The following is a 25,384-nucleotide window of genomic DNA, read 5'->3' as shown; positions in this document are numbered from 1 at the left end:
AATGTATTTGGTGTTAAAGCACAAACCATTTTCAAACTGAGGGCAGACCTCTGGGCAACCCAGAAGAATTTCTCAGATTTTTAGATAGCATTTATTCAATCCGGCTGAGAAATCCAGAAGGAAATGCACTCAGCTAACCAATATATTGGTTAATCACACTGTCTCTAAGGCATAAAACTTCAGCTTTCTGAGGGGAAAGGATGAGTTCCAGTCGCTTCTTGTGTTACTTTGTCCATTTTACCAGCAGGAATTTCTAGGTTGCCCAGAGAAGCTGTGTCTGCCCCTGGATCCCTGGAAGTGTCCAAGCTAGGTTGGACAAGGCTTGGAGCAACCTGGGACAGTGGAAGATGTCCCTGCCCATGGCAGGGGGTTGGAAGTGGATGAACTTTAAGGTCCCTTCCAAGCCAGGCCATTCCGTGATTCTGTGCAGGACACAACCAGTGTGGTCCCAGCTGTGTGTGGGTGCTGACATCTCACACTGCTCTGCCTTGGAAACTGCTCCTTTAAACTATTCCTTGGAACCAGCTTGCCTTTGCTGATGGTTACTCCGGGGTGTGATTTGGCTGCCCAGGCTCCTGACATGTGAGTAATGTCCTTTATCAATCTATATATAAATATCAATGTATTGATACTGCTCTGAGCAAAGCACTGCTGCTCATCAGCGTTAGCTGATGTAACCACACTGCACATCACCAAACGTTCCGTGTTCTGCAACGTGGCAAACTTGGTCCATCCCCTGGTCCCGGTGTGGAGGAACATACTCAGTGCAGGGAGCTCGGGGTGCAGCTGCAGCGGAGCTGCAGGCTGAGCTCCGGAGCAGCTCAGCTGAGACAAGAGGACGGTAATTGCCCTGTAATTGCTGGTAATTCCCTTTCGCCCAGCATAGCGCCTTGTGGCACCAGGCAGGGGATGGACACTCAGAGGCACGGCAGGAGATGAAAACCCATCTTTAAAAAGGACTTTAATCACAGACCCTTAATCTGTGAGGGTGTAAAAGCGCAGGGGTTGCCTGGTGCTGCGTCCCTGCCGGAAGGCCACCAGCTCGGGCTCTTGTTTTGTCATTTAGCAATTGCACCGCGATTGAAGTGTTTTACAGAACTGAACATCTGAGACTCTGGTCAGGGAAACCTGGAATTGAGTCAGAAAGGAAAGCCGGTCCGACTGTGTGTGTGGGGGATGCGGCTGGGAAGGGGCTTCAGTTCCAGGTCAGGAGCTGCGAGTGGTCACTCCGGGATGCTTAGACCAGGAAGTTTCCTTAACACCAGCGTTGTGAGACGCTGCGAAACCCAGAGTTTTAAGGTGAAAGCCTCCTGATTGCAATTGCAGAGTGAGAATGAGGAAAGGTGCAGCAGTGCAGGTGTGAACCTCACACTGAGCCCTGTCCCAGGCGCCACACCCGCGGGGCGCTGAAATCCCACCGGGGCCGGTGACTCCACCGCCGCCCTGCCGCCTGTCCGAACGCTGCTTTGCCCTTTGAGAATAGAATTTATTCCGATGTCCAGCCTCCCTCTCGTCCTGCCGCCTGTGGTGCAGGAGCAACGCCAGCTATCCCCTATGAACTCCCCACGAACATTTCCCGGATCCTCCTTTTCTGCCGGGAGCCGCCTCCGGTGACGTCAGAGCGGGACGAGGGGCGGAGCCGTGACGTCACGACGCGGCGCGCGGCGCCGCAGAGCGGGCAGCGGGACGTGCGCTCGCCTGCGGTCCAGCTGTGCACATCTGGGTGGCAGCTGCGCTCCCCTGCGCGCACAGCTGGGCGCACCTGCCCCCGTCCGCGTTCACCTGCGCGCAGCGGAGCTGCCGTGCGCCATGGTTCGGTTCGGGCTGACGGTCGTGCGGCAGTGAGTACCGCCCCGCCCGCTCATCCCCCGCGGGGGCCGTGCCCCGGCGGCCGCGTCCCCTCCTCGGTCACGCGTGGGCAGCGGGAGGGGGAAGCTGAGCAAAAGCTCTCAGGCGGGGCAAGGGTGGTGTGAACAGTTTTCCTGTGAAACGATAAAGTGGTTATGACTCAGGTGGTGACTTTTTTCCTCCCTTTTCTCTCCTCTGCTGACAGAGGTTTGTAGCTGACTGAACCAAGTAGCTCCATCTTCCTGCAGCGGTCAGGGGAAAACTCAAATTTGTAAGAAGGCTGAGCTTTCTCTTTTACTATAAGCCCTGTGGGCAACAGGAGAAAGAGGATTTTGTCCCTCTGCCCTGCTCTACTGAGACTGCCCTGCAAGGCTGCATCCAGCCCTGGGATCCCAGCACAGCAAGGACAGGGAGCTGCTGGAGCCAGGCCAGAGCAGGGATACCAAGGGGATCAGAGGGATGGAGCAGCTCTGCTGGGAAGAAAGGCTGAGGGAATTGGGATTGTTCAGCCTGGAGAAGCAAAGGCTTTAGGGTGACCTCAGAGATGGAGAGAGACTCTTGATAAGGGGCCTGGAGTGACAGGACGAGGGGGAATGTCTTCACACTGACAGATTGGCTGTCAGGTAAAGAAAGTTTCCTGTAAGGGTGCTGAGGTTCTAGCACAGCTTTTCCAGAGAAGCTGTGGCTGCCCCTTTCTGGCAGTGTCCAAGGCCAGGCTGGCCAGGGCTCTGAGCAACCTGGGATAGTGGGAGGTGTCCCTGCCCATGGCAGGGGGTTGGCACTGGGCGATCTTTAAAGTCTTTTCCAGCCCAGTTCGTTCCATGAGTTTATGATTTCTTCTGCTCTGACTTCCTAGGCTCTTTTTCTTTCAGGTGTGCAGCTCTGCTGCTACCCTTGATAATCTCTGGAGCTGGTTCCCTGTAAAGGCCGGAGAGCCAGCTGCCAACACGTGCTTGTCAAAATAAGGCCCCAGGGTCTTCCTGCAGCTCTGTTCTCTCCAGCATGGAGGTGTAGTTGTTACAGATAAATTGTGCTGCATTTATGATAAATTCAAGAAATCACTTCTCTTACTTTTATTCCAGATGGCTTTGCCTCATTGAAAACTGCAGCATGATAGGAATTGATTTGCAAATGTTTTTTTATTGTTATAAAATCTTAGTGTGCATTCTTTTGAAAAGAGTTTGTGCTACATTGTGTTACATTTCTTTTACATTCAGGTGCTGCTGTCTCTTGCTGGTATTCAACGTTTTAGAAAATCCACTTAAATGATGACAAGTTAATTTTTTTGTTGTTGTTTACAATCTCTTTCAGTGGAGAAACGAGGTACAACAAAGACAAGATACTGCAAGGTTAGTACGATTTATTCTGTTAGCTTCTTAGAGATGGAAAATCATGGTGAAATCCTGTCACCAACTGCTCAGATGTCATTAAGCAGTAATACTGTAAACCTTTAGAGACTTTACATGTAAGACAGGACATGACTTTCATAACGTTACGTATTTTAAGTCACCCTCCACAGAATATCAACAGATGCTGATGTACATTGTGTTTTAACAGGAGCATTAGAAGAGTTCCCTTTTCTACACAGGGAAAAAGTATGTTGCATGTAATCAAATAAAATGTAGCAGATCTTTTACTAGAGGACTCCATAGCACTGTGTTAAATCCCAGTAATAGGAAGTTTGGGAAAAGGGCTTCTGGGAAAAGGAGCTGCAGAAGAATGTTTAAAGATCCTGATGTGAAGGGGGCTGTTGCCTCAAGAAGGGAATCTGTTACTTGCAGTAAAAACTTGCAGTAGGGTAAGGGAGAATGAAAAGTAAAGGTTGTTTAAATGCTTGAATTGTTTAATCCCAGCTCTTTCTAGGAAGGTATTTTTGATTAGACATATTTAAAACTAGATTTCACCTTAGTGGCTGCTAGCTTGTGAACCCAGAACACACTGAGCTGCCTGGATATCTGCTGCAGGAAAATCACAGCTAGGGTTGTGCTTTTAATAAATGAGCTTTCTACAATACTTCATATTGTGAAGGAGAATTGTGCTTCCAGATTTTCCTCCCTCTGACATTGCCATTTACAGTTCTTGCAACATAGATTTGTGCTCATACTTTGCTTGCTTAAAAATATTGAGGATGTCTTTTGATTTCCTAGCTCCTTGGGTCAAATGATGTGTAGTGGGTTCCTCTTCAGTGTAGAGAGAAAAAGCTTCTGTTTTTGAGCAAGCCTCTTCTGAACTGAGAGGTATAAGCCTTTTCCAGCACACTGGGGTCAGATGTCTCATGTGTCGGAATTACAGATGAGGTGCTCAGAACTCAGGTTCTGTACCCCCGTTTCCTGTCTTTTGCTGTTGGATTGTGCATTTCTGGGTGGAAGTAGTTTATTTTCATAGTTCTGATGGGAATTTCACTCTCTCTGCTCTGGCTTCCCGCAGAACTAGAATGGATAAAAGATGTGGATGTAGCAGTCTGTTACACATCTGTTCCTCTGCCACAGTTCTGGGTTTTTCTGCAGACTCTGAGCTGTGCAGGAGCACACCTGTTCAACTCAAGTTGGATTTCCAAAGTGCTGCTTCTGTCAACACTGTCCTAGAGCTCTGTGACCAGTTATTCTCACAGACCTCCTGGCTGGAAACAAATTTTGGGAGGTTTGCTGCTTTTCAGCTGGGTTTGCTCCAGCTTACGTGAGCGTTACTGTTAGTGTGTGAGGTTGAGAGAAAGAGATCACAATGAATTGTGTTTGCATCTCATTCTCTCAGCAGTATTGTCCTCCTTCTTATTTACATTTAGCAAATCTGTTTATTAAGTTTCAGCTGTGAGATACCTAACCAGTGACCCTTCTAAAAGTGGTCACATTTATTAAATGTAGGTCTCTGTTTTATGTTTCAATTTGTCAAAGGTATAGATGAATGTAATTATCATTGAAAAGGATCCTTCTGTCTTCTAGACTTTACTTTTTATCATTAAATTTGTGTGACTGAGTTAGGGAAGACCAGAAGAGCAGTGACTTTTCCTAATGATTGGCTTTACTAAAGGAGAAAGTTTTTCTTATGACTGGGAAATTTCTTTATTGCTGACATGCCTGGTCAGCTGCTAAATGGTCTAAAATTTTCATGTCTTAATGTTGTGGGATTTTTATTTTGTAGGTCAAGGAGTGGATGAGCCACTTTCTGCAACTGGTTTCAGGCAAGCAGATGCTGCTGGTTTATTTCTCAGTAATGTGAAGTTTACCCACGCCTTTTCAAGTGACCTCCTTCGAGCAAAGCAGGTACGTGCTTCTTGAGGCAACAGCTGGCTTCCAGATCTGGCATTTATTTGCTGTTGGTGATGCAAAAATAATGCAGTGACAGAGCCAAAAGCTGCCCCTAGATCCCTGGAAGTGTCCAAGGCCAGGTTGGATGGGACTCTGAGCAAGCTGGGATAGTGGAAGGTGTCCCTGCCTGTGGCAGGGGTTTGGAACTGCGTGGTGTCTAAGGTCCCTTCCAACCCAAAGCAGTCCATGGTTCCATGATTTGCCATTATTTTGTGTGGGCATTGTACTTGCTAAAGGAGTAATGGGGGCTTTGAGGTATCACAGACAGAAATGAGTTTTTTTCTGAAGAGGCAAACCAGATTGGCTGCATGCTGTGTTCTGAGGGATGCAGACCAATGCAGGCAAGGTCAGGTTTTGCTGTGAAATCAGTACAAGGATCATTACATGGGCAGAGATGTTGGATTTTGTCAGGCATCTCACACCTCTTGCCTTGATGCAGTAAATATACAATATCAATTAAATAAAAAGGAAAAAATGACTACATGGGATCACATATGACCCTGTGTGCAAAATTATTAAATACTCAACATTAGGGAACCAAAATTTTTAAAGTTAGAGGTCAGCTGTTCTAGGAAGGTCACGTCTCCTGTGGATGCCCTATCTTTAATTCTCTCTTCTGTTACTGATTCTGTGTTTTCAAGAGACATGGAAGGGGTTGAAACTCCTAAGCCATTCTTTTTTGTTTGCATTTTGCTGTGTTGTCCTGCTAGAAGTCTATGAAGCTGTGTTGTAAACCAGATCAACCAAATGTAGTATAAATCTCCTTTTTTTTTTCTCGAAACATACACCATCAACCTTGCTCATCAGTTTTGCAGCACAATTCCAGTAACTGCTGTAGCAGCACAACTTAAACAGAAAACAAAAGAGACAAGTAGGGAAGAGTGCAATAGTTGGATATTTTAAATATACAGAATACCTGCCCGTGTCACTTCCTTTATGTGTGTGAATGGCAGTGATGATATTTTAAAACATTAAGAGTGCTTTCTAGCTTTCATAAAACTTTCTGTGCTGTGTGCCTGTTCTATGAGAATTGGTTTGGGATTTCTTTTCTTATATTAGAGACAGCCTTTTCCATGAAGACCACTTTCAGAATTGCACTCTCCTGATGTGAAAGACCTGAATTTTTCCTCTGCATATAGGAAATGTGTTTTGCCATTTGTTTGACAAGCTGTTCAGATGTTGGGAAAGCTTTCCCAAAGATATATAAAGCTGAAGTTTCCATGTGGTCAGAACTCCCTTTCTTGGAGCTGCAGTTCTATGAAGGGCTTGTTACTACACTGTCACTTCACAGCTCGAGTATGAGAGGAATGTACAAGTTCTGTTGCAGAAGAAGAAATTCCTGCATATAATCATACAGATAACTGTACTATGCATTACACAAGGAAGTGGTTTCAACCCTGTCTTTATTTCTGCCTTATTCTTTGACAGAATGTTAAAGTTCCTAAGCAGTATGTTACATGTGCCAGTAATACAACAAGGCACATATTTATGCCAGAATCCAAGGAGCATTTTCAAAATGAGTTCTTTAAATGTCAGATTGATTTGGTGTGGATTTTGCACAGCCCAAACTGTCTGTGAAGCCAGTGCAGCCTTCACACTTGGGTGCATGTAAGAACCAGGAGCAGGTCAGCTGTCCCCTGGTTCTCAAGAAAAACAAGGAGAGGACCCAGAGGAGGCCACAGAGATGATGAGGGGTCTGGAGCACCTCTCTTATGAGGGGAGACTGCAGGAGCTGGGCCTGGTTAGTCTGGAGAAGACTGAGAGGGGATCTCATTAATGCATAGAAATATCTCCAGGGGTTGTCAGAGGATGGTGCCAGGCTCTTTCCAGTAGTGCCCAGGATGAGGAGCAATGGACACAAACCAAAACACAGAAAGTTCCACCTTCCAACATGAGGAAGAATTTCTGCACACTGAGGGTGGCAGAGCCCTGGAACAGCTGCCCAGGGAAGGCCTGGAGCCTCCCTCTCTGGAGACATTTAAAACCCACCTGGACTTGCTCCAGTGTCACCTGCTCCAGGTGACCCTGCCTTGGCAGGGTGATCTCCAGAGGTCCCTTCCAGCCCTAAGGATTGACTGTGGCAGCCAGATAGGTGTCAGATGTTTTTTCAGTTGGATTAACTGAGCAGTTTTGGGAAACACAGCTGTGAGTCTGGCCCAGGTGCTACATGAAAAGAATGTGTGGATATGATTGCTTTGTGTTCTGTTCAAGAGAAGATGTGGCTCTTATCCCAGTAAACTCTGCTGACCACCTCTCATGGGTACTGTTTCTTCAGCTGTTCTGGACTTTGATTTGGGAAGGAACTGCCAGAAGATTGCAGCTTTTCTATTTTTATGGCCTCGCCTTGGCCATCTATCCAATTCTGCCAGCCTGGTAGCTGAAAAACTTAGTATTTTGTTGATTTGGGTTGTTGGATGCTGCTAGTGGGATTCACCTTGGCTGTGGTGGTGTAAGGTGGTTTGTCTATCTTCTGTCCAGTTGATTTGGCTGTATATTCACTTTTTAGACTGCTGCTGCCATTCTAGGGAAAAACAGGTTGTGCAAAGATTTGGAAATCAAATACGATGCGAGACTGCGAGAGAGAGTAAGTGCCAAAAGAATTTGTTGTCAAATATTGAACAATTTGAAAATATAGCTTTCTGCTGATGGGTATCTTGGCATACGGAATGGTAGATTTAGCAGTGGAGAGCACTATCTGATGTGTTTTTAATCACTGGAAACTGAGCAATTCACATCAGGGGCAATAAATTGTTTGCAGAAGGGTGAAGCAGAGCCAAAATTAAGTGATGAATGTTGTAATTATGATGCTTTAATTATTTAAATAAGGTAATGTTTAGTGTTTGAGGAGCAGCATGTGATTGTAGCATTTCCTGTTTGAATCTTTTTTCTCTCAGAAATTCCAGTTCTTCCCTTGAAATTAGCAAGGCCTTATTATTTATTTTTAATTGCGAGGGTACTTGTGTGGTTTTGTTTCTTTTTTTAAATGTCTTTTCCAAAAATTCTGAATTGAAGTTGGATCCATCCTCTGTTGTGAAGACTTCACAAGTCTTTAGAGAAAATACTGATTTCTTACATGTGAAAAATAATTCCTTGTAGCATTCCTGCAAGCAAAAGGAAAATGGTGTTTATCCTTATGGGAAGGGCTTCCTACAGAAGCTTTTGCACTGTGACCTCAGTCACAAAGACTTGGATTTTGCTGGGGATGAGTGTCAGTGGAAGAAAAAATCTCCACGCAAAGATGAGGGTCATGTTTTGAATGTCCATGCTTTAAATGAGATGCTGCTCTTAGTGTATTTGTCTACTAAGCATATCTATCTATCTAGATACATTTATATGTATATATATATCTGCTATTTAAAAGGGTATGTATAAAGATATTTCCTCATCTAAAACTGGGATAAAATGTAAAAGGCTGGGAATCCAAGAAAACAAAGCTGAAGCTTCACAAAGTGAAGAGCTGTTTGCAGCCTCTGGGAGGGGTACAGGAGACCTGACACATCCTGCCAAACCCCATTTTTCCCTTACAGAAATATGGTGTTGCAGAAGGAAGACCTTTGGCTGACCTCAAGGCTATGGCAAAGGATGCTGGGGAGCAATGTCCTTCATTCACGCCTTCCGGAGGAGAAACACTGGATGAAGTATGGTATTTATTTATTTATCTATCTATGCTATGCTTTCTAGGATTTTTAGCACTGCAATTGCAGCTATTGGGAGCTTCCCACTGAGAGCTCAACCCAGCCAGAGATATTCTCTAAGCTAAAAAATACTGCTTGGTCTGATAACAGCGGCTACCAAGAGGAGAATCCCTTTATAACTAAAATACTGATTTTGAGACAGACTCCTCATGAAGCTGTGGCTCACAGGAGGATGATAGCAATTGTTCTCTGGAGGGCAGAGGAGTTTGCACAGCAGTCAGTAACTTACATTGGCTTCTGAACCTTGTCTGTGAGAAATCTTTTGTCTTTTAACTGAAACAGTTTTGTGTCAGATTTCTGAAAGGCCAAATCTTGTGCTTGCTTCACAATGATCTCTTCATTCTTCAAACACCTTTCTGGTTTTCCCTGCAGGTGAGAGAGCGTGCAAAGGATTTTTTTGAATTCCTCTGCCAGCTGGCTGTTGAGTTGGAGCAGAAGGAGCATGGCAAGCCTGGTGCCCCAGGCAGGAGCTCAGGAACATCTGGAGAACAGTTTGTTTTCCCTTGGACAAACCACTGCAGTGAGGCAGAGCCGAGCTCTCAGGGCAGCGGATCTTCCACGGTATTAGCTGCCAATATTTTGGTGGTGAGTCATGGAGCCTACATGAGGAACTGGATTGGCTATTTGGTTTCAGATCTCAACTGTACCTTACCAGCAAATTTAACCAAGTCCCAGCTGTCTTCTGTCAGTCCCAATACCGGAGTCAGTCATTTCATTATAAAACTTGAAAACGGGAATTTGTTAAAACCCAATATCACATGTGTCTGTCTTAACCAAGACTCTCACTTAGTGGATGTGGGAGCTGAATGTGTAGCTTCAAAAGTGTTTTAAGAGTCTCTGTGGGGGGAAAGTGGAAATAGATAACAATTTTGCTAAATTTGGGAAAAGTATCTGTAGTAATTACTGGGATAGACTGGAATTGCTGACACTATACTGCAAATAGGGAGACATGCAACTGCTTGCCATCTTAAAAACCACAATTTGCATGGTCCCAGTGCCCAGTATAAGTTTGCAATAGCAAAATAAAGCAAATATTCTCTGTTCTCAGAAACATAATACTTGCAGTCACTTGCATATCTGCTCCTACAGCACATATTTTAAACACCTCCTTTGCATTACTCCATAATTATTTTAGTTACCTCCAAGTGAAAGGGTTGGGGAGAGGAGTGGTACCTCAAAGCTGAGCTATACTGTATTCTTGTTTTATTACAAAATGCTATATTGTAATATAAAACATACATGTTGTCTTAAAATAAATTTTGAATGCAATAGTAGAACCTAGGAAGGAGCATTGCCCAGTGGGACAGGTTTGGTGCAGAGCCAAGGATTTGACTCTGACACTGAATATCTGTGAGACTCTGGGCAAGGCTCCTTTCCATTTGTAAAGCAGAAATGATGATAAACCTACCTCGCCAGGAGTATTTCCTAATAAATTGTTCAGGTTGTTGAGATCTCTGTTGGAGAGCACTGTACACAAACACAGAATATTTATTTTTAGCTGTGAGCAGGATGAAGAACCTTGTGTGCATGTAGTAATGGTCTCTTTTCTGGAAAAGGAACTTTCTCTCTGGGGTGAGTTGTACCTGACTGGAATCCTTCTGTCAGCTGCAGTCATGCACTTGATTCTATGAATATTTTTACCTAGAATGAGGCAAGTTTGATTGTTTGGTGATTGTTGGTGTTAATACTGCATTCTTTCCCCACTGGGGTGTTTGTGGTGTTACAGTGTGAGCTTATCTGGTTTATGTTATTTATAAGATTCACATATTTTTTTCTTCATTTGCGCATTTTAAGCCTGTTAAAAAAATAAAGGCTCCTGAATAGATCTCCCATTTCATCTGTATTTCTTTTGAGGCAAAAATCTTTCTTAATGTTGTCCTGTGAAGCTTTGCTCAGATGACATTACTTTTTTTCCTTCTTGGCCTTTTACTGTGAAAAAGACTCTTTGGACGTTTAAAGGTTTCCATAGCTCTTTTTCAGTAATAAAATAATTCCTTCTCAATATACTGAAGGAAATAAGTCTTCACAGGAAGCTGGAATTGGAATATGACTTTTGCATGGACTCCTCAAGCTCTTTGTGAAATGCAGAAGGCTCATCAAAACTAAATTGATGGTTACAGCCAATGAAGATAGAAAAGCTTTAATTATGACTTCTAAGAGAGTTAATGGTAGGAGAATGGGGCAAGAGTTCATTCTGAATTTGCCTGTCCCTGGTAGTGTCAGTTTATTTCAGGCAGGTTCCTTGCTGAAATAGCATTCACTATGTTATTCACATAATTCCCACTTACATAGCAGGGAATTCTGCCAGTGCTTTAAACCGCTGAAACTCCTCTGGAACTGCTACATCCTGAATTTTGCCAGGCATTCCATCAGTTCTTCTTGGAACCAATCATCAGTTCTTAATGGAGTTGAAAATGCATGAGGATAAGTGGAGATGTGACACATTTTTCTCCCTAATTCTGTCATTTTATCAAATATTTTAAAACACACTTGTGATTGGGCTGCTTCTCATTTTAAAAGGTTTCTTTATCTTTTTTGCCTGCTCTCAAGCAGGTAACTAATATTTTGTTCTTGTTGATGATGCCATAACTTAGGAGAACATCTGCTATGTTAAGTGCTTTGCCACTGCTTGGGTCTCACACTATTCCCAGAGGGGTTTTTGACTCTTCCTCTATAATATGCTTTACCCTCTTTTTTTTGTATTTATAGGTTGTTAAAATTTACATCCAGCCTAAGAAACTCATATGATTGTTTTCTTTAACTTAGCATTAACAAATTCTTTCCTCTTGTAAGTCTCACATGGGGCAAGTAGATAGTACCTTGGTGCCTAACAAGTTAAAATACCAAAGGGTGAAACCACTCAGGTTTTTTGAACAGCTCCTATCTTAATGAAGTCACATTTTTCAGTGAAAATGCATCAGAATCTCCCTATTCAGACTTTGTAAAACACACTAAAATGCTGCAGACACATCTGCCAGTGGCCAAGGGGGTACAAGCAGTCAAGAGTGTCCTACAGTTGCCCAAATGTGCTTTTTCCCTCAGTATGTGCTGTTGACATTGCTGGAGACAGGATACCAGCCTAGGTGGGCTTATAGCCTGTCCTAAAATAGTTGCATTTGTTATTTCTCTTTTGTTATGTCACACGTCAGGTTCTTTCTGCATTAAAAAGTCACTAATTTTGGAAGCTTCTGAAGCTAATTCTAAAAGCTGTTTTCTTTAGGAATGTGTACAGTACTCCTCTTTGAGTTTTTACATCAACACTGAGACTAAATCTTTTTTTGGTCAAATGACTCTTGTGCATGTGTACAGTAAATCTTACAGTTTATTTGGATCATGGGAAAGGAGAGCTGCAGTAATAGATGGGTCTGGTAGGAATAGTAACAGAACACAAATATTTGAGGGACTACTGAGTAGTGCCAATGGATGCTCCATCTCCTCACAGGTCTGCCTCTCATCTATGGTGAGCAGCTATCAGGCAGAGAGCTCTGGTAGTACCACAGTTTCCTTCCTCTAAAGCAAAGATATTTTCTCTATTCCCACAGTTCTCTGTTGAAGACTGTTGTCCAGACATATCCCTGCTTTTGCAAAGGTGCAGGATTTTCCCTTTTTTTTTTTTTTTTTTAATTTAGAACATAATTTAAATAGATGCTTTCTCTAGCCAAGCTTTTGGCTGCCTCAGATCCACAACCCACATGCCTGGACTTAAAATATGTCAGGTTTCCCCCAGATGTGTCCTGCTTTTGAGGGCTTTGGCCGTGTGCTGGAGGTTTTTGGATCTTGGTGATCCCAGGCAAATGGCAGCTGCATGGCACAAATGAACTGCACAGTGATTTGTGAGCTGCTTCTCTGGTATCCATTGATATGGCAGAGCCACTGTGGGGCATCTGTGTGTGGGTGGTGACTCCAGTGCCATTCAGGAGGGTCTCATGTGAAAGACAGCTCTGCTGTAACCTGCAAACAACTCTGGGATTCCTGGGGTGCAGGGACCCCATGTGGCACTGCATTGCTTACCTGAGTGCCAGAGTTTGGCAGGAGGGTTCCGAGGGCACAGAGGGTAAGGCACAGGAGGATTCTGGGGTAAAATACAGGAATCTTGAGCAGGCTGTTACTGGTCACCAAAGGAATGCTCCTGAGGTCCAGGCAGAACTCCTTTGAGTGTAATATTCTTTCCTTCTGATGCCCAACTGGGTCATCCAGCCATAGCTGAATGGGAGCAGGGTGGTGCAGGACACTTGACTGTAATAAGTTTTGAATGTGTTTTGGAATAGCTAGCCATTGAAAAGTGAATTTGCTGAATTTAAAAGCTGAGGTGAAAAAAGGAGTTTTGATTTCAGAGGGCAGGAGTCACAAATTTAGTTTTAGAATCATGAAATAGCCTGAGTTGGAAGGAACCCACAAGAATTATTGAGTCCATCTCGTGGCCCTGCATGGAACAGGCCCAAGAATCATACAACTTAATTCTACTTCTCCAAAGAAATTTAAATAATGGTTAATGCAGCAAATTCTGAAGGAGAAAGTAATTACAGACAAGAGAGGTAAATGAAACCTGGAATCTAATTAAATAAGTTTTTATCATAAGTAGTTCACAGTAGAATAAATGGGTAGTTCTTTGATGAAATAACTAATGTATAGGCAAGGGAAAAATGAAATATGATCTAGGTGAATCTTAATTGAATGGTTAATGCCACAATGGAAACCATCAGCTCAGCTGGAAAAGATAAATGTTGCTCAGGAGAAAAAACATGGTGAAGAAGGCATGCAAGGAATTAGTGGGCATGGTAGTAGTAATGTCCAAGGTCAAGCACTGAGCTGGAGTAAAACTGCTTTTTAAGGCTTTTGGAGGCAGGTTTTTTTTTTTAATGACTTTGAGTAAAAATACAGAAATGTGGAAATATTAGTGAGAAGGCATCATCAGTAGCTATGTGAGGCAGAATAGCATGCAGAGGAGGAAATGATGAACTTCCAATATTGCAACTGCTTGAGTCTTCACAGAATGGGTCAGGCTGGACCCTGACAGTGGCTCATGTAGTGCTGCATCCCTGCTCCAGCAGGGCCATCCCAGGGCACAGGGCACAGGATTGTGCCCAGATGGCTCTGGAATATTCCCAGAGAGGAGACTCCACACCCCCTCTGGACTGAACAATCTGTTCAGGGCTCTGTCACTGCCCAGGACAGAAGCTGTGCCTCCTGCCCAGGTGGAGCCTCCTGGGCTCAGTCCCTGCCCGTGGCTCTGGTGCCATTGCTGGGCCCCAGAGCAGAGCCTGGGCCCTGCTCGGAGCCCTCCCTGCAGAGGCTTTTAATTTACCAAGTATCTTTTATCCCAAGATCTTTGAGCCAGGATCACAAATAATTCCCAGCAGGACTGAACTGACAGACCTGTGGTTTCCCATTGCTTGTAAAAGACATTTCCCAATAGAGGTTAAAATCCCTTCATGTTCAGTCTAGACCTACTAAGACACTGTTTTTCTCATCATCTTTCACAGAACTTTTATATTTAGGGTGTGTGAAACACTTAGGAAGCTGAAACCTGTGAGGCTGGAAGTCACAGGGGACAGCAGCACACAAATATTTTCACACACTGCTGCTACCATTTATTTGTTCATTCAAGTACTTCTGGAAGGAGGAGCTTGAACAGACAATGCAGAATCCACCATTTGAAGAGAATGGAAAAGTTTATTGATACTTTGGTAAAAGGAAATAGTCTCTTTAATACATAATTATAAATACTTATAAATATTCTGCAGGATTTAAATAAATAAATAAATACTGTGACATAAATAAGTAATGTTTTCTTACTAGCTGTGATTGCCACCATCTCCATTGAAGAATAAATTCTTTTAGGTTTTGATACAGTTCCCTATAGTTACAAATATGTTTTTTTGGAAAATCCACCATGTATTCAGTCTTAGCTTAGTTATCCTCTGGCTACTGAGTGAGCAATCCTTCTTACTCTGTTCTAGTGTAGGAATTTAGAGATGGTCTATAGATTTAACTCCACCATTATTTCCATCAAAATTTAATGTGGACAGAGCTTTTAATGGTTCCAGTTATTGTAGGGCAGCTGCCTCAGAGTCCTAGAGAGGAGCTCTGTGGAACTTCCAGCAATTAATGCAAAATACAAACTTTGTTGGTGTACTTGAAGTCCAGAGCTCTCAAGGAGCAAAAGCCAAGAATAAAAGTATAGGAATCAGGTAAACAGATCAAACTAGAACATAAATAAGATCACACCTCTCCACTGTATAGACAGCAAGTTAAAAAGTCATGCTGTATTTTGAATAAGTAAGAAAAAGCACAACTGTCTGCCTGCCTGCAATTCCCTTAATTCCTTAGAATCACTATTTTTCTTCAGAAATTAATTTAAAAAAACCCCATGATAACTTTAGAAAAACAAATTGCAAGAGATGGAACTCTTGGACTAATCCTGATAATTTGGCTTGTCCTGTTCTCCTAAGTATTTATACTAATTAGGAATCTCTTCATCTAGGAAAACTATTCTAAGAGCAGAATCAGGGACCTATGACTTTTCCAACATAATGAGTTTGATGTGGTAGAGAAAGAGACATCGTGTATACATACAAATATGGGGGAAAAAAGAGATTATTTTAAAAGCTGTCAGCAGTCCTGCTGCTGTGCTAAATCCAGAAAAAATTAAATGAAAATCAAGAAGCACAGGGGGTTCTTATTTTGATTTTGCTGCACTGATGTAACTCCAGTGGCTTTAGTGAACTGCTTCATGAAAGAAAAAAAGAACAGCATCCAACCTAATGGTTTTTTGTATGTTGCTGTGAGCACACTGAGGAGCAGTGTACCACTTCAAATTGTTGTCAGGCTGATAAATACTCTAATCAGAGCAGAAGAATCTGTGTTTTGACATGCAAAAAACCCCCACAAAATAAAAACCTCAAATCTCTGCTACACTGGATTTTGTGCTGCTCAGTACCTTGCACCTGATTTCTGCAGAGTTTGTCAAGAATAGCTTTTTCAAAGTGAACTTAGCCAAAGCATAAACCAAACTAGGGAAAAGGTTTTGTCACCATTAGAGATCTCCTGATTAATAGTAATTTCACTTTTATAAGTTTAAAGCATCTGATACCTGCTCAGAGCTGAATACAAACATGGATCCTAACTGGACATTCCTTTTCTGAATACAAACCTAATTTTCACTCATTAGATGACAGTCTTCATTATAGTCTAAATATGAATCCTTTGATCCTTATAAAACATTTTTTTTTTAATTTTCCCCTGTAGAGTTCAGTATTATGTAAAACAAACTGTCCTGTTTAACACACTACTGATTATTATTAATCCTGGTACTTCTCTCTGAGTTGGAAAAATGCAAAACTAATGATCTTTCTTTCCATATTGGGATTCTAGAATTTAGAAAATGTGGAACTGTGATAGAGAACAATTGAGAGACAGTGAGACTCTCCTCTTTTTTTTCAAAACCTCAGCTTGGATTCAGTGTCAGAAATTGCTCTTTTTCCACAGGACCCTTTAATCCTGTCCTGTTGTCCTGCCAGTTCCTCCAGTTTTCCATATGTGCTGCTCCTGTAACAGCAGAGTGCTTTCTTTTGACTCATATGGGTGAAGAGAGAATGAAGCTCCAACTTAAAAGCTAAAAACAAAGAATCACAAGTTGGAAGGGACCTCAAGGTTCATCCACTCTACCCTCTGCCATGGGCAGAGACAACTTCCACTATCCCTGGTTGCTCAGAGCCCCATCCAGCCTGGCCATGGACACTTCCAAGGATCCAGGGGTAGCCTCAGCTTCTCTGGGCACCCTGTGCCAGGGCCTCACCACCCTCACAGGGAACAATGTTTTCCTGATACCCAATTTAAACCTATTCCTGTCAGGGTGAAGCCATTCCCCCTTGTCCTGTCTCTGCAGTTTCTGATTAAGAGCTTCTCTCCATCTTCCTTGTAGGCCCTTCAGATATTGGATACATGACATGATAATTTTTATATAATAAAATAACACACCACCTGGCAGTTTGTCTGCTGTGCTTGGACAGGATCATGCTATTAAGAGATTCCCTGTCTCTGGTGGAATCTCAGATGTTCCAGGTCACTACATCAGTAACATAACATCAGTTTCCCATTTCACACAAGAGATTCTATTTTGTTTGTTTGTTTTCATCAGTGATGCAAACTTAAGGTGATTCAGACCTCAAAAGGTTTGGTTTGTGTTATTCTTTTCAAAAATGGATCTTCTTTCCATTAGAGCCTGAACTGGAAAAATCTAACTTGTACTTACAGACAACAGTTTACTGACAAAACAAGATTTGAAGCTAAGGAACTTTTCCCAATGTCTTCCAGGTTTCTAAGAGCCACCTTGGCATTCAGGCTGAGTGTGACAGACAGTTCCTTTTGCCCCTGTCTTCACCTGGTGAGCACAGGGGTTATCTCGTGATGTAGAAGCGGGGGCTTGGGTACCTCCTGGCCTCCATCATTGCGTGGGGATCATCGGGGTTCACCACGTCGTTCTGGTTGATCCTCATGGGCTCCCTGGGCATGTGGGGAAAGTCTGCTGGCTGCTGTTGCAGGGAGCCAAACACTGGGGTCTTCCTCTGTGGGACCAGGATCTGGTGAGGATCTAAGGGATCAACATCTGCGCTCCTGGTATGTCTGTGGGGCTCAGGGGTGTTGAATCGGAACAGAGGGATCTCATTCTTCCTGGACAGAAACTGGGAGTATGGTGGTGGGTTCATACCAGGGGAGAAGACTTGTTTAAGTCTGCCTAAGCTCACCAAGAAGTGGTGTTTGGGGGATTGGTACACATCGTACCCGTTTTCCAGCGTCCTGTGGTTGAACACGCAGTCCTCTTGGCTGAAGTAATGCTGATGGGAAGAAATAGGACACTTGTGAGCAGAGGAGTCTGGTGAATTGCAAACACTGGTTAAAGAGGGAAAGAGGGGTGAGATCTTGTAGCAGGTGTTTTTCTAATCTCCCAGGTCCATGTGTGATCCAAATGTAGATCAGAGTTGCAAGTCCATGCTTTCAGCAAAGGAATTTTAATGATAAACCCTGTTTTCTCCCTGAGGGTCCCTACCCATGGCTCTGTGCTACAGATTGGTACCTCACTGGATCTCATTTCTGTAATACGGAAAAGTAGGGGGTTTTGCTGTTGTTTTTGTTGTGGGTTTTTATGTTTTATTGTGGTTTTGTTTTGTTTTGGTTTTTTTTTGCTCATTAACCCAGGCAGGACCTCAGATGATTTTTGTCAGCTCTACTACTTAATACAATCAAAGGAGAGAGTAAAATTTGACCTAAGTGTCAGATCTTCTCTAACACTTCCCCCTCCACCTGCAGCTACCCAGGCTTGCCCTGGCTGGGGAAATGGGCACCACAGCAACAGAATGCACTGGCCATTGAGCCTGAAGACTTGGGAAAGGTCACTCACCGAGCCAAATATATTTCCTTTCATGTCCATACACAGGTAGCGTCCACTCTTCACACCTGTGATTATTACTGAGCCAGCACCCTCAGACTTGATCATTAGGGCACCTATTCAGAACAACAAAAACATCAAATCCATTTCAACATTGCATTTACAGATCCATGGATGCTCTGACTAGAAATGACCTTTGGGAATTCAAACCAACCTCCCACATGACCTGGGACTGTTGCCCACCCTAAATCAGGTTTGCTGTGGTTTTGAAAACTCCCAGGATGGAGTGTGTTACACTGTTCCAATGTGGCACTAACCTCCTAAAGACAACTTTTTTTCCCTCTGAAGTCCCAAATCGTGGTCTGAGAACATTGCCCTCAGTTCTGCCATTGCCCACATCCAGGGGCTGTTTGCCCCCCTCATCTTTTGTGACTGCCCTGTGGTATCTTTTCAGTGGTGCTCAGCAGTGGCACCAGAGGAATCGGCAGGAACAGATAATCAGATGGAAGTTAACACCTGGACAGGAGGCAGAACTTCTGTCCTGTGCAGTGGCTGAGCCCTGAACAGATTGTCTGGAGAGGATGTGGAGTCTCCTCCACACCTGGGGATATTCCAGAACCATCTGGACACAATCCTGTGCCCTGTGCTCTGGGATGGCTCTGGTGGAGCAGGGAGGTGGGACCAGGTGACCCACTGTGGTGCCTTTCACCCTCAACCAGTCTGTCATTCTGTCATTACATTGCCCTTAACATCCTTTTTGCTGGACTAAAACCACAACAGATCATGATCAAGGCCCCCTGAAAACCCTGTGCCAGACTAGCCCTACCTTCTACTCATGCAACATGAACTGGGGTTGCTGTAGTGCTCCAAGAGCAATGTTACTGGTGCCAGGTAAAGTGGGAATAAATAACAACTTTGCTTGATCTGCTCCTTGCATTTGACTCAGTGCCTGTTGCCTTGTCCCACCCAGGAGATTGCACTCAGGCCATGCCACCCTGCTGGAGAACTTGGCATTCCCCATTGTCTGGTGGCTCGGTGGCAGCAAATCAGTCACCCTCCCTCTCAATACCCCTTTTGTTGTCTGATTTTCATTTTTCTTGCTCCACCATTCTGAATCCTGCTATGCTTGTTTCATGGCATATATGGGAAAATGTGATATTTTGCTGTCTCTTGTTCTCTAAAATCCCACACTGGTTCTTGACTAACATACCTAAAATTAGTTGTATAAAATCTTTTAATATGTAGGAAGATTAACAAGACAGTGCCAGCATTTCTGTGAGTGTTGCATTATCAATTCCTTAAAAAAATAGCAGAATGTGATCCTTTTTCCTCATCAATTAAATTATAATTTTAAAAAACATCCTTATTTACTTATGTAAAAGCTTCATTACCTAGGCTTAGATTTTTAGCTGATTGTATAAAATAGATGTAATAATAATACTAATGATAATAATAACAAGATTTTTGACAACAACTTAGATTTTTAAATGAGTGTGTAAAATAAATGTAGTAATAATAGTAATTAGAATAATAACAACAACAAAAAGCTGATTTTATAATGCATAGCTACTTGTGATTTGAATGCTAAGAGATAAGTATTTTTGAAATGCTATAAAAGTACCCTAAGTCTTAAACCCCTCCTACATTTGTCTACTAACTAAAGAGTTTGGGCCAAGCATTTAGCAAAGGAAGAAGAATAAACTATTCTCTGTTGAAATAGAATAATAAAATATATAATAAAATAAACTGTGAAGACACAATTTGAAAACCTTTCAGTGATAGCAGGGCATAGTTTCTTCTCATGAACCCCAAAGTCTTAACACTTCTTTTATGCCAGTCTGGTCTTTCATAGTTTCCCCCTTTTTAATTGATCTTTACGTGCCTGTGTTCTTTGCACATTGAAACTTAACTTTTAGTAGTTTTCAGCCCTCCACCCCAAAATACAGATTTTATGGATGCCATCAGTTTTCCAGCACTGCTCTGGTGAATTCCCTCAATGTAATTCCTTTGGTATCACCATCAGTGGGAAGTAGCTATTTGGAGGATATCATTACCAACCTCTAATAGGAACTTCCACCAGAAACTGGGGGTAAAATCATGAACTGAAGGATAATTCAGGTGGTTTTTCCTTGCAGGATATTATAGGAACCATAGGACTTTAGTTATCCTAGGTAAGGAATGAAAATCCCTATCCACTAGATTTCTTTAGAGCGATTTTATTTGTTAAACAAAAGGAGAATTATAATGATGTATATTTTCCATCCCATGGCTGTGCTCCTCTGCCTGCCTGCCTAATGAGAAGAAGGGATTTTCTATAGATGGTGAGGAAGTAAAAAGTCTCATTGTCCCTCCCCTGCTCCCATGGAGGTCTGTAGGAAGCCACTTACTGTAGATGGTTTGGTGAGGAGCACCATCAATGTAGCCATCAGCGTTGATCTGGAGGTGGAAGCTGCTCCTCTCGGTGTCGGTGTAGAGGTGCATCAGGCGGTCTCCATTGCCCCAGCTGGGACTCAGCAGTGGAGAGGAGTTGGGAAAGGCAAGGGAAGCCTTTAGGCTGCAGAGCAGCAGGAGCAGGGAGCTGCAGGGAATGCCCTGGAGAATGGCTCGCCACTCCATGGTGGGTCAGCGTCTGCTCCTCACCTCCCCTCGTGCCTGGAGTTTGAATCCTCCGACAGGATCCCTTCTTCTCTGCAGAGGCTTATAAAGGACAGCAACATGACATCACACAGGAAAACCTTCTCCACATCCTTGATTTTTGGCAAAGCAACATTTTAAGTGTCCCGAAACCTCAAGGGAAGGATCTCTGGCTAAGGTGTGTGGGGGAAAAATGTAAGGTTTCTAAAGACAGCTCACGAAAGCTAATCATATGTTCAAATGTTATCTACAACCCTGTGACATCTGAAAGCTTCCCACGCCTCTACTGTTGGATCCAGGAAGGGCAATCCACTGCACTTGAACTGAAGGGAATGACCCTTCGGACCTGAATTATCTTTCTTTTTTGCCAGATGTGTTTATTCAGACTCCCACCTCCCTTCACTGTTTCCAAGCTGCATTCTGATTTACTGGAAACATCAAATGCAGCTAAAATTTTGTTGCAAATGTACCAAAAGTTAATATTAAGCTGTCCTGAGCCTGATTCCCCCTTCATTATGGTCCATGTTCCACACCAAGGCTGTTGGGCTGATATTTGTATCATTTGATTCAAGTGAAGGGAACTTGATATGAGTGGAACCTACTTCAAGTCCCTTTTATTTCTTCTGTTTCCTTCTGAATCACATAAATAATCTAAAGTTGTCCAAAACCAGCTGAAAATAATGTGTAAAACACTTAAAAGCTGGATGTTTGCTCCTGCATTGCACATCTGACTGGCAGTTCGTAAAAAATGTTCCAAGATTCAAGACCTGCTTCTCAGGTGTCCTGCCAATGCTGTGGGTCTTTACAAACAAATTTTCTGATTTAAAAAAAAAAAATATGGTTCTATTTATGAAATAGAAAATTAGTACATGAAAATGCTGTACTAATGGGAGACTGGATATGGGTGAATCAATTATAGGAATGACAAGTTCCAAAACTGGACTGTGTTAAGGTTCCTTTCAAAATTTAATATAAATTTGACAGAAGTACCAAACAATAAATTAATATTTCTTTAAAGAAACCTGAGGATTTTAACTGTAGCAGTGTTAGGTTCAGTTTTAGTTTCTAGCTGGACATAGCATGAAAACTTCTTTGTTTCATGAACAAGCTGTGGAGCTGTATCATCAGCATATAATGGATTGATAAGATTAATGGATTGGTATAGCTGTAACCCACTGCAGAAGTGGATCTGATTTCAGTTTTTTTATTTTTTAAAATTAGTAAAACCCTGCCAAATTCTGCTGCCACACCTGTGTAAATCCAGAGACTTGCGTCAGAGTATATTCACCTGTGTAAATGACAGCACTTTTTAGCCAAAGTGTATAAGGGTCAGATCTTAAACTGAGCAGGCTGACAAAGATGGTTGCCCTGAAAGACAATCCAGGCCTCAGATGTTTTACTGGTTATAACATCTAAAATGCTTTAAATTAAAAGGTAGCTTAGAAGGAAAGGAGAGTTACTTTTAAATTAAATATCTCTATTTACTGTTAAAATTATCCACACATATTTTTCACTCTGGTCCTAGAAGAAATGTTTGGGTTTTTTGATTGGTTGGTTGGTTGCTCTGGTTTTTTTCTTTGCCCCTTTGATTAGACTCCTATGGAAATGTGGATATTGATACCTCAGTTGTAGAAGTGTCTCACAGAGGCTCTGTACCCTCTTGGAATATTCTATCTTTCTTTTGTGACTGTAATTTTCCTGTTTTGATGTTTCATATTCACCATGACATTTTGTTGTGCTTGCCAGCATGCACTGATCTGATCTTTCTCCAGTGCCTTGGTGGCACAGAAAATATTCTCAGATGTTTGAAAAATTTATTGAACCTCATTTAAGCACATGCCAGTTGTGATAATCTGTTTCATGTTTTATAATAATCAGACAAGCAAAGGCTACTTTTACAAGCTTAAACTGTTTAGCATTTTCTAAAGTTTCCTACAGCATCAGGAAAACTCCAGACTTTACTAATCTGGTGGGCTAAAGTGAATTTATTAAGTCCCTGCTTGTGAGAATGATAATACAAGTTCTGCTTTTTCATAGACTTTTTTGCTTTAAACCTATAAATGCCCACTACATGTGGTTTGTTATGAGTTTTTGGGTTTTTTTTACAGTCCATGTCTTTTTCATTTTAGGCTGATCTATTTATTCCTTCTGTGGCTATTTCACTTATCCTCTACCCATTCAGCTGTCAATGGGGTAGCCAGGTGTATGAAAGCTGCTTTACTCCTTCAGCCAAGTCTGTTATAGTAGAAGTGATGACAGCCTTTCTTGTCTTGCATGTTATGCTGATGCATCAGCAATAACAATATTTCTGCAACTTTTACCACAGGAGTTGGTATTGATTTTTCATGTTTCTATATTGCTCTGTGTGTTTGATGAATCAAGGTGGCTTTTCTCAGTTCTCAGCTAAGAAATTGCTGATAATTAACAGAAATTGCTTGTTGTAGGGAGAAATAAAAGGAAAAAAATGGGATTGAATTTAAAGATCACAACCATTTTACATTGCCACATTTTCCACTTCCCACTGCAGGGGTGCTACACTGCCAGTGTCAGGTGCCACAGCGGTGCAGGGGCCTCCTTAGACGTACCCTGGAAAGGGAGCTGGGACACAGCCTGGAGGAGATAACACCTATTGTCAATGTCAGGAACCAAGGTAAAGGGAGGAAATCCTCACTCCAGAGCAAAAGATGAAAGAAGATGGGTAAGACAGACCCCAGCTTTCAGGATGAAATTTATTTAAGATAATAATTAAGCAACCTGGTCTAAAGGGGAAATGTCCCTGCCCATAGCAGGGAAGTGGGTCTCACTCCACTCCCTCCCTGCCATGCCTTTGTCCCAGGTCTACTCCTGCTGCCTCCTGCTCCTTGCTCCAGAGGCAGCTCAGCTCAGGTTTAGCCAGGTATGCTGGTCACTCACCTGGGCCAGGTGCCTCAGCTGGAACATGGATGACACTCAGGCCTTCCTGGTATCATCATTTAACTGCAAAAGGGTACACAGAAAGAACTGAGGGTCACAGGAGCAGATTGAGGTCTGACTTTCCCCCATTTTGACTGCTTTGAGTTTCAGCTTTAGGTTATTTTGCAGTCCAGACTTACCACCTCAACTCTGTAAAGCCCTCAGCAGCTAAATATCATTCCTTGTGCTGCTTTCTTTTACTGCTTATCCCCTCAGTTCTGGAGAGAGCTCACAAGGCAAAGGCAAGCTCTTTTTACAACAGATTGAAGTTACTACAAGTGACGTGCAGTTATCTTTTGGAAGGGCTTTGTGGACCATCAGAAATTTGCGGGTTAAAAAAAAAAGTTTTCTGCTCAATCTGATGGATTTGCCTTCCAGGATTCTCCTATGAGTAAAACTACACGTCCCCTCACAGTGCAGGAGTTCCTTTCATCACGTAGGAGCACCTGTAGCACTCTTGCCTAATAAAGCATATTGACTTATATGTAAACAGGTGGGTGGCTTGCCCTTTTGCAGCATTCTGTGCCATCTGAGTGTCCGTGCTGGCCTCAGGAAGCCTCTTGCTCTCTGCTGCTCAGCTCACACAGGAGTTTGGGTTGACAGATTCGAAACTACCTCTGCTTTTAATAATTTCCTTTGCACTGTATCTCTTCAAAAAAGGTCACAGAAATTAGGAGCTTGTCCCTCTGCCTCCTTAAAATCACTGTTACGAGTGGCTCTGGGATGATCACACCCCCAGTTCTGGAAGCACAAGGGTGGAGTGCCTCTCCAGGAGTTATTCTAGGAATACTGACGCACTGAGCCGAGGGAATGTACAGTGGATGCTCTGTGTGTGTGTGTGTGCAGTTGTCTTTGCCACAGACTTCACCCGGTGTTGTTAAACACATCCTGAGTGACCTTATTTGGAGGCCCCATTCTTGTCACACTGCCCACGACTAAAGAAAACATCCTGGCTCGGCTCACCTACGTGAAAAAGATGAGGTAAGCACAGCCCACTGGGTTCAGGACCGCAGCATGTACCAGCAGTTTCTGCAGTGTGCCTGCTCTAATGAACTGAAATGAAGGGCCTCATTCCTCCTCCAGCTGAAATCCTTGGCACAGATCCCAGGCAAAGCAGAACCAGTCCCTAAAAGGTTTTGTTCTCTGAACAGAGAGTGTTTCTGTCATTTTAAGGGGTCTGAGTTTTCTTAGGTGTTGTGGGAGATAGGACGGGTACAACTTGTGGTGATAGCTGCTGATACCCTCAATTTCAAAAAAAATCATAGAATCACAGAATGGCCTGTTTGGAAGGGATCTTAAAGATAATTTCATTCCAACTCCCTGCCATGGGCAGGGACACCTGCCATTATCCCAGGTTGCTCAGAGCCCCATCCAGTCTGGCCTTGGACACCGTCAGGGCTGGTGCAGCCACAGCTTCTTTGGAAAACCTGTGCCAGGGCCTCATCAACCTCACAGTGAACAATTTCTTCCTAATATCCCATCTAACCTTGCACTTCTGTCAGTGTGAAGCCACTCTCCCTTGTCCTGTAACTCTAGGCCCTTGTCACGAGTCTCTCTCCATC

General features: G+C 43.0%; 2 protein-coding genes across 3 annotated transcripts; one reads left to right on the top strand and one right to left on the bottom strand.

The window, feature by feature from the left end:
• The first annotated feature begins 1,663 nt into the window (after positions 1 to 1,663).
• TIGAR (TP53 induced glycolysis regulatory phosphatase) lies at positions 1,664 to 10,673 on the top strand. Of its 2 annotated transcripts, XM_021546059.3 has the most exons (6): positions 1,664 to 1,841; positions 3,160 to 3,197; positions 4,987 to 5,108; positions 7,660 to 7,737; positions 8,681 to 8,791; positions 9,221 to 10,673. In XM_021546059.3, the coding sequence occupies exons 1-6, from the start codon at positions 1,810 to 1,812 to the stop codon at positions 9,677 to 9,679; spliced, it is 840 nt and encodes a 279-aa protein (XP_021401734.1). In that variant the 5' UTR covers positions 1,664 to 1,809; the 3' UTR covers positions 9,680 to 10,673. The 2 variants fall into 2 exon arrangements, with proteins under 2 accessions (XP_021401734.1, XP_085424775.1); XM_085568649.1 differs by lacking the exon at positions 7,660 to 7,737.
• Positions 10,674 to 14,757: 4,084 nt separating this feature from the next.
• FGF23 (fibroblast growth factor 23) lies at positions 14,758 to 21,020 on the bottom strand. Its single transcript, XM_021546061.4, has 3 exons — positions 20,624 to 21,020; positions 18,249 to 18,352; positions 14,758 to 17,685 (listed from the first exon to the last, which is right to left on the bottom strand). Exons 1-3 carry the CDS (start codon positions 20,850 to 20,852, stop codon positions 17,248 to 17,250), a joined length of 771 nt encoding a protein of 256 aa, XP_021401736.1. The 5' UTR covers positions 20,853 to 21,020; the 3' UTR covers positions 14,758 to 17,247.
• Between the last annotated feature and the right edge of the window lie 4,364 nt (positions 21,021 to 25,384).

The sequence above is a fragment of the Lonchura striata genome, chromosome 1A, assembly GCF_050655825.1.
Source record: "Lonchura striata isolate lonStrDom1 chromosome 1A, ASM5065582v1, whole genome shotgun sequence".
Classification (NCBI taxonomy): domain Eukaryota; kingdom Metazoa; phylum Chordata; class Aves; order Passeriformes; family Estrildidae; genus Lonchura; species Lonchura striata.
The sequence above is the reverse complement of the archived record's forward strand: the minus strand, read 5'-3'. Positions and strand labels throughout refer to the sequence as shown.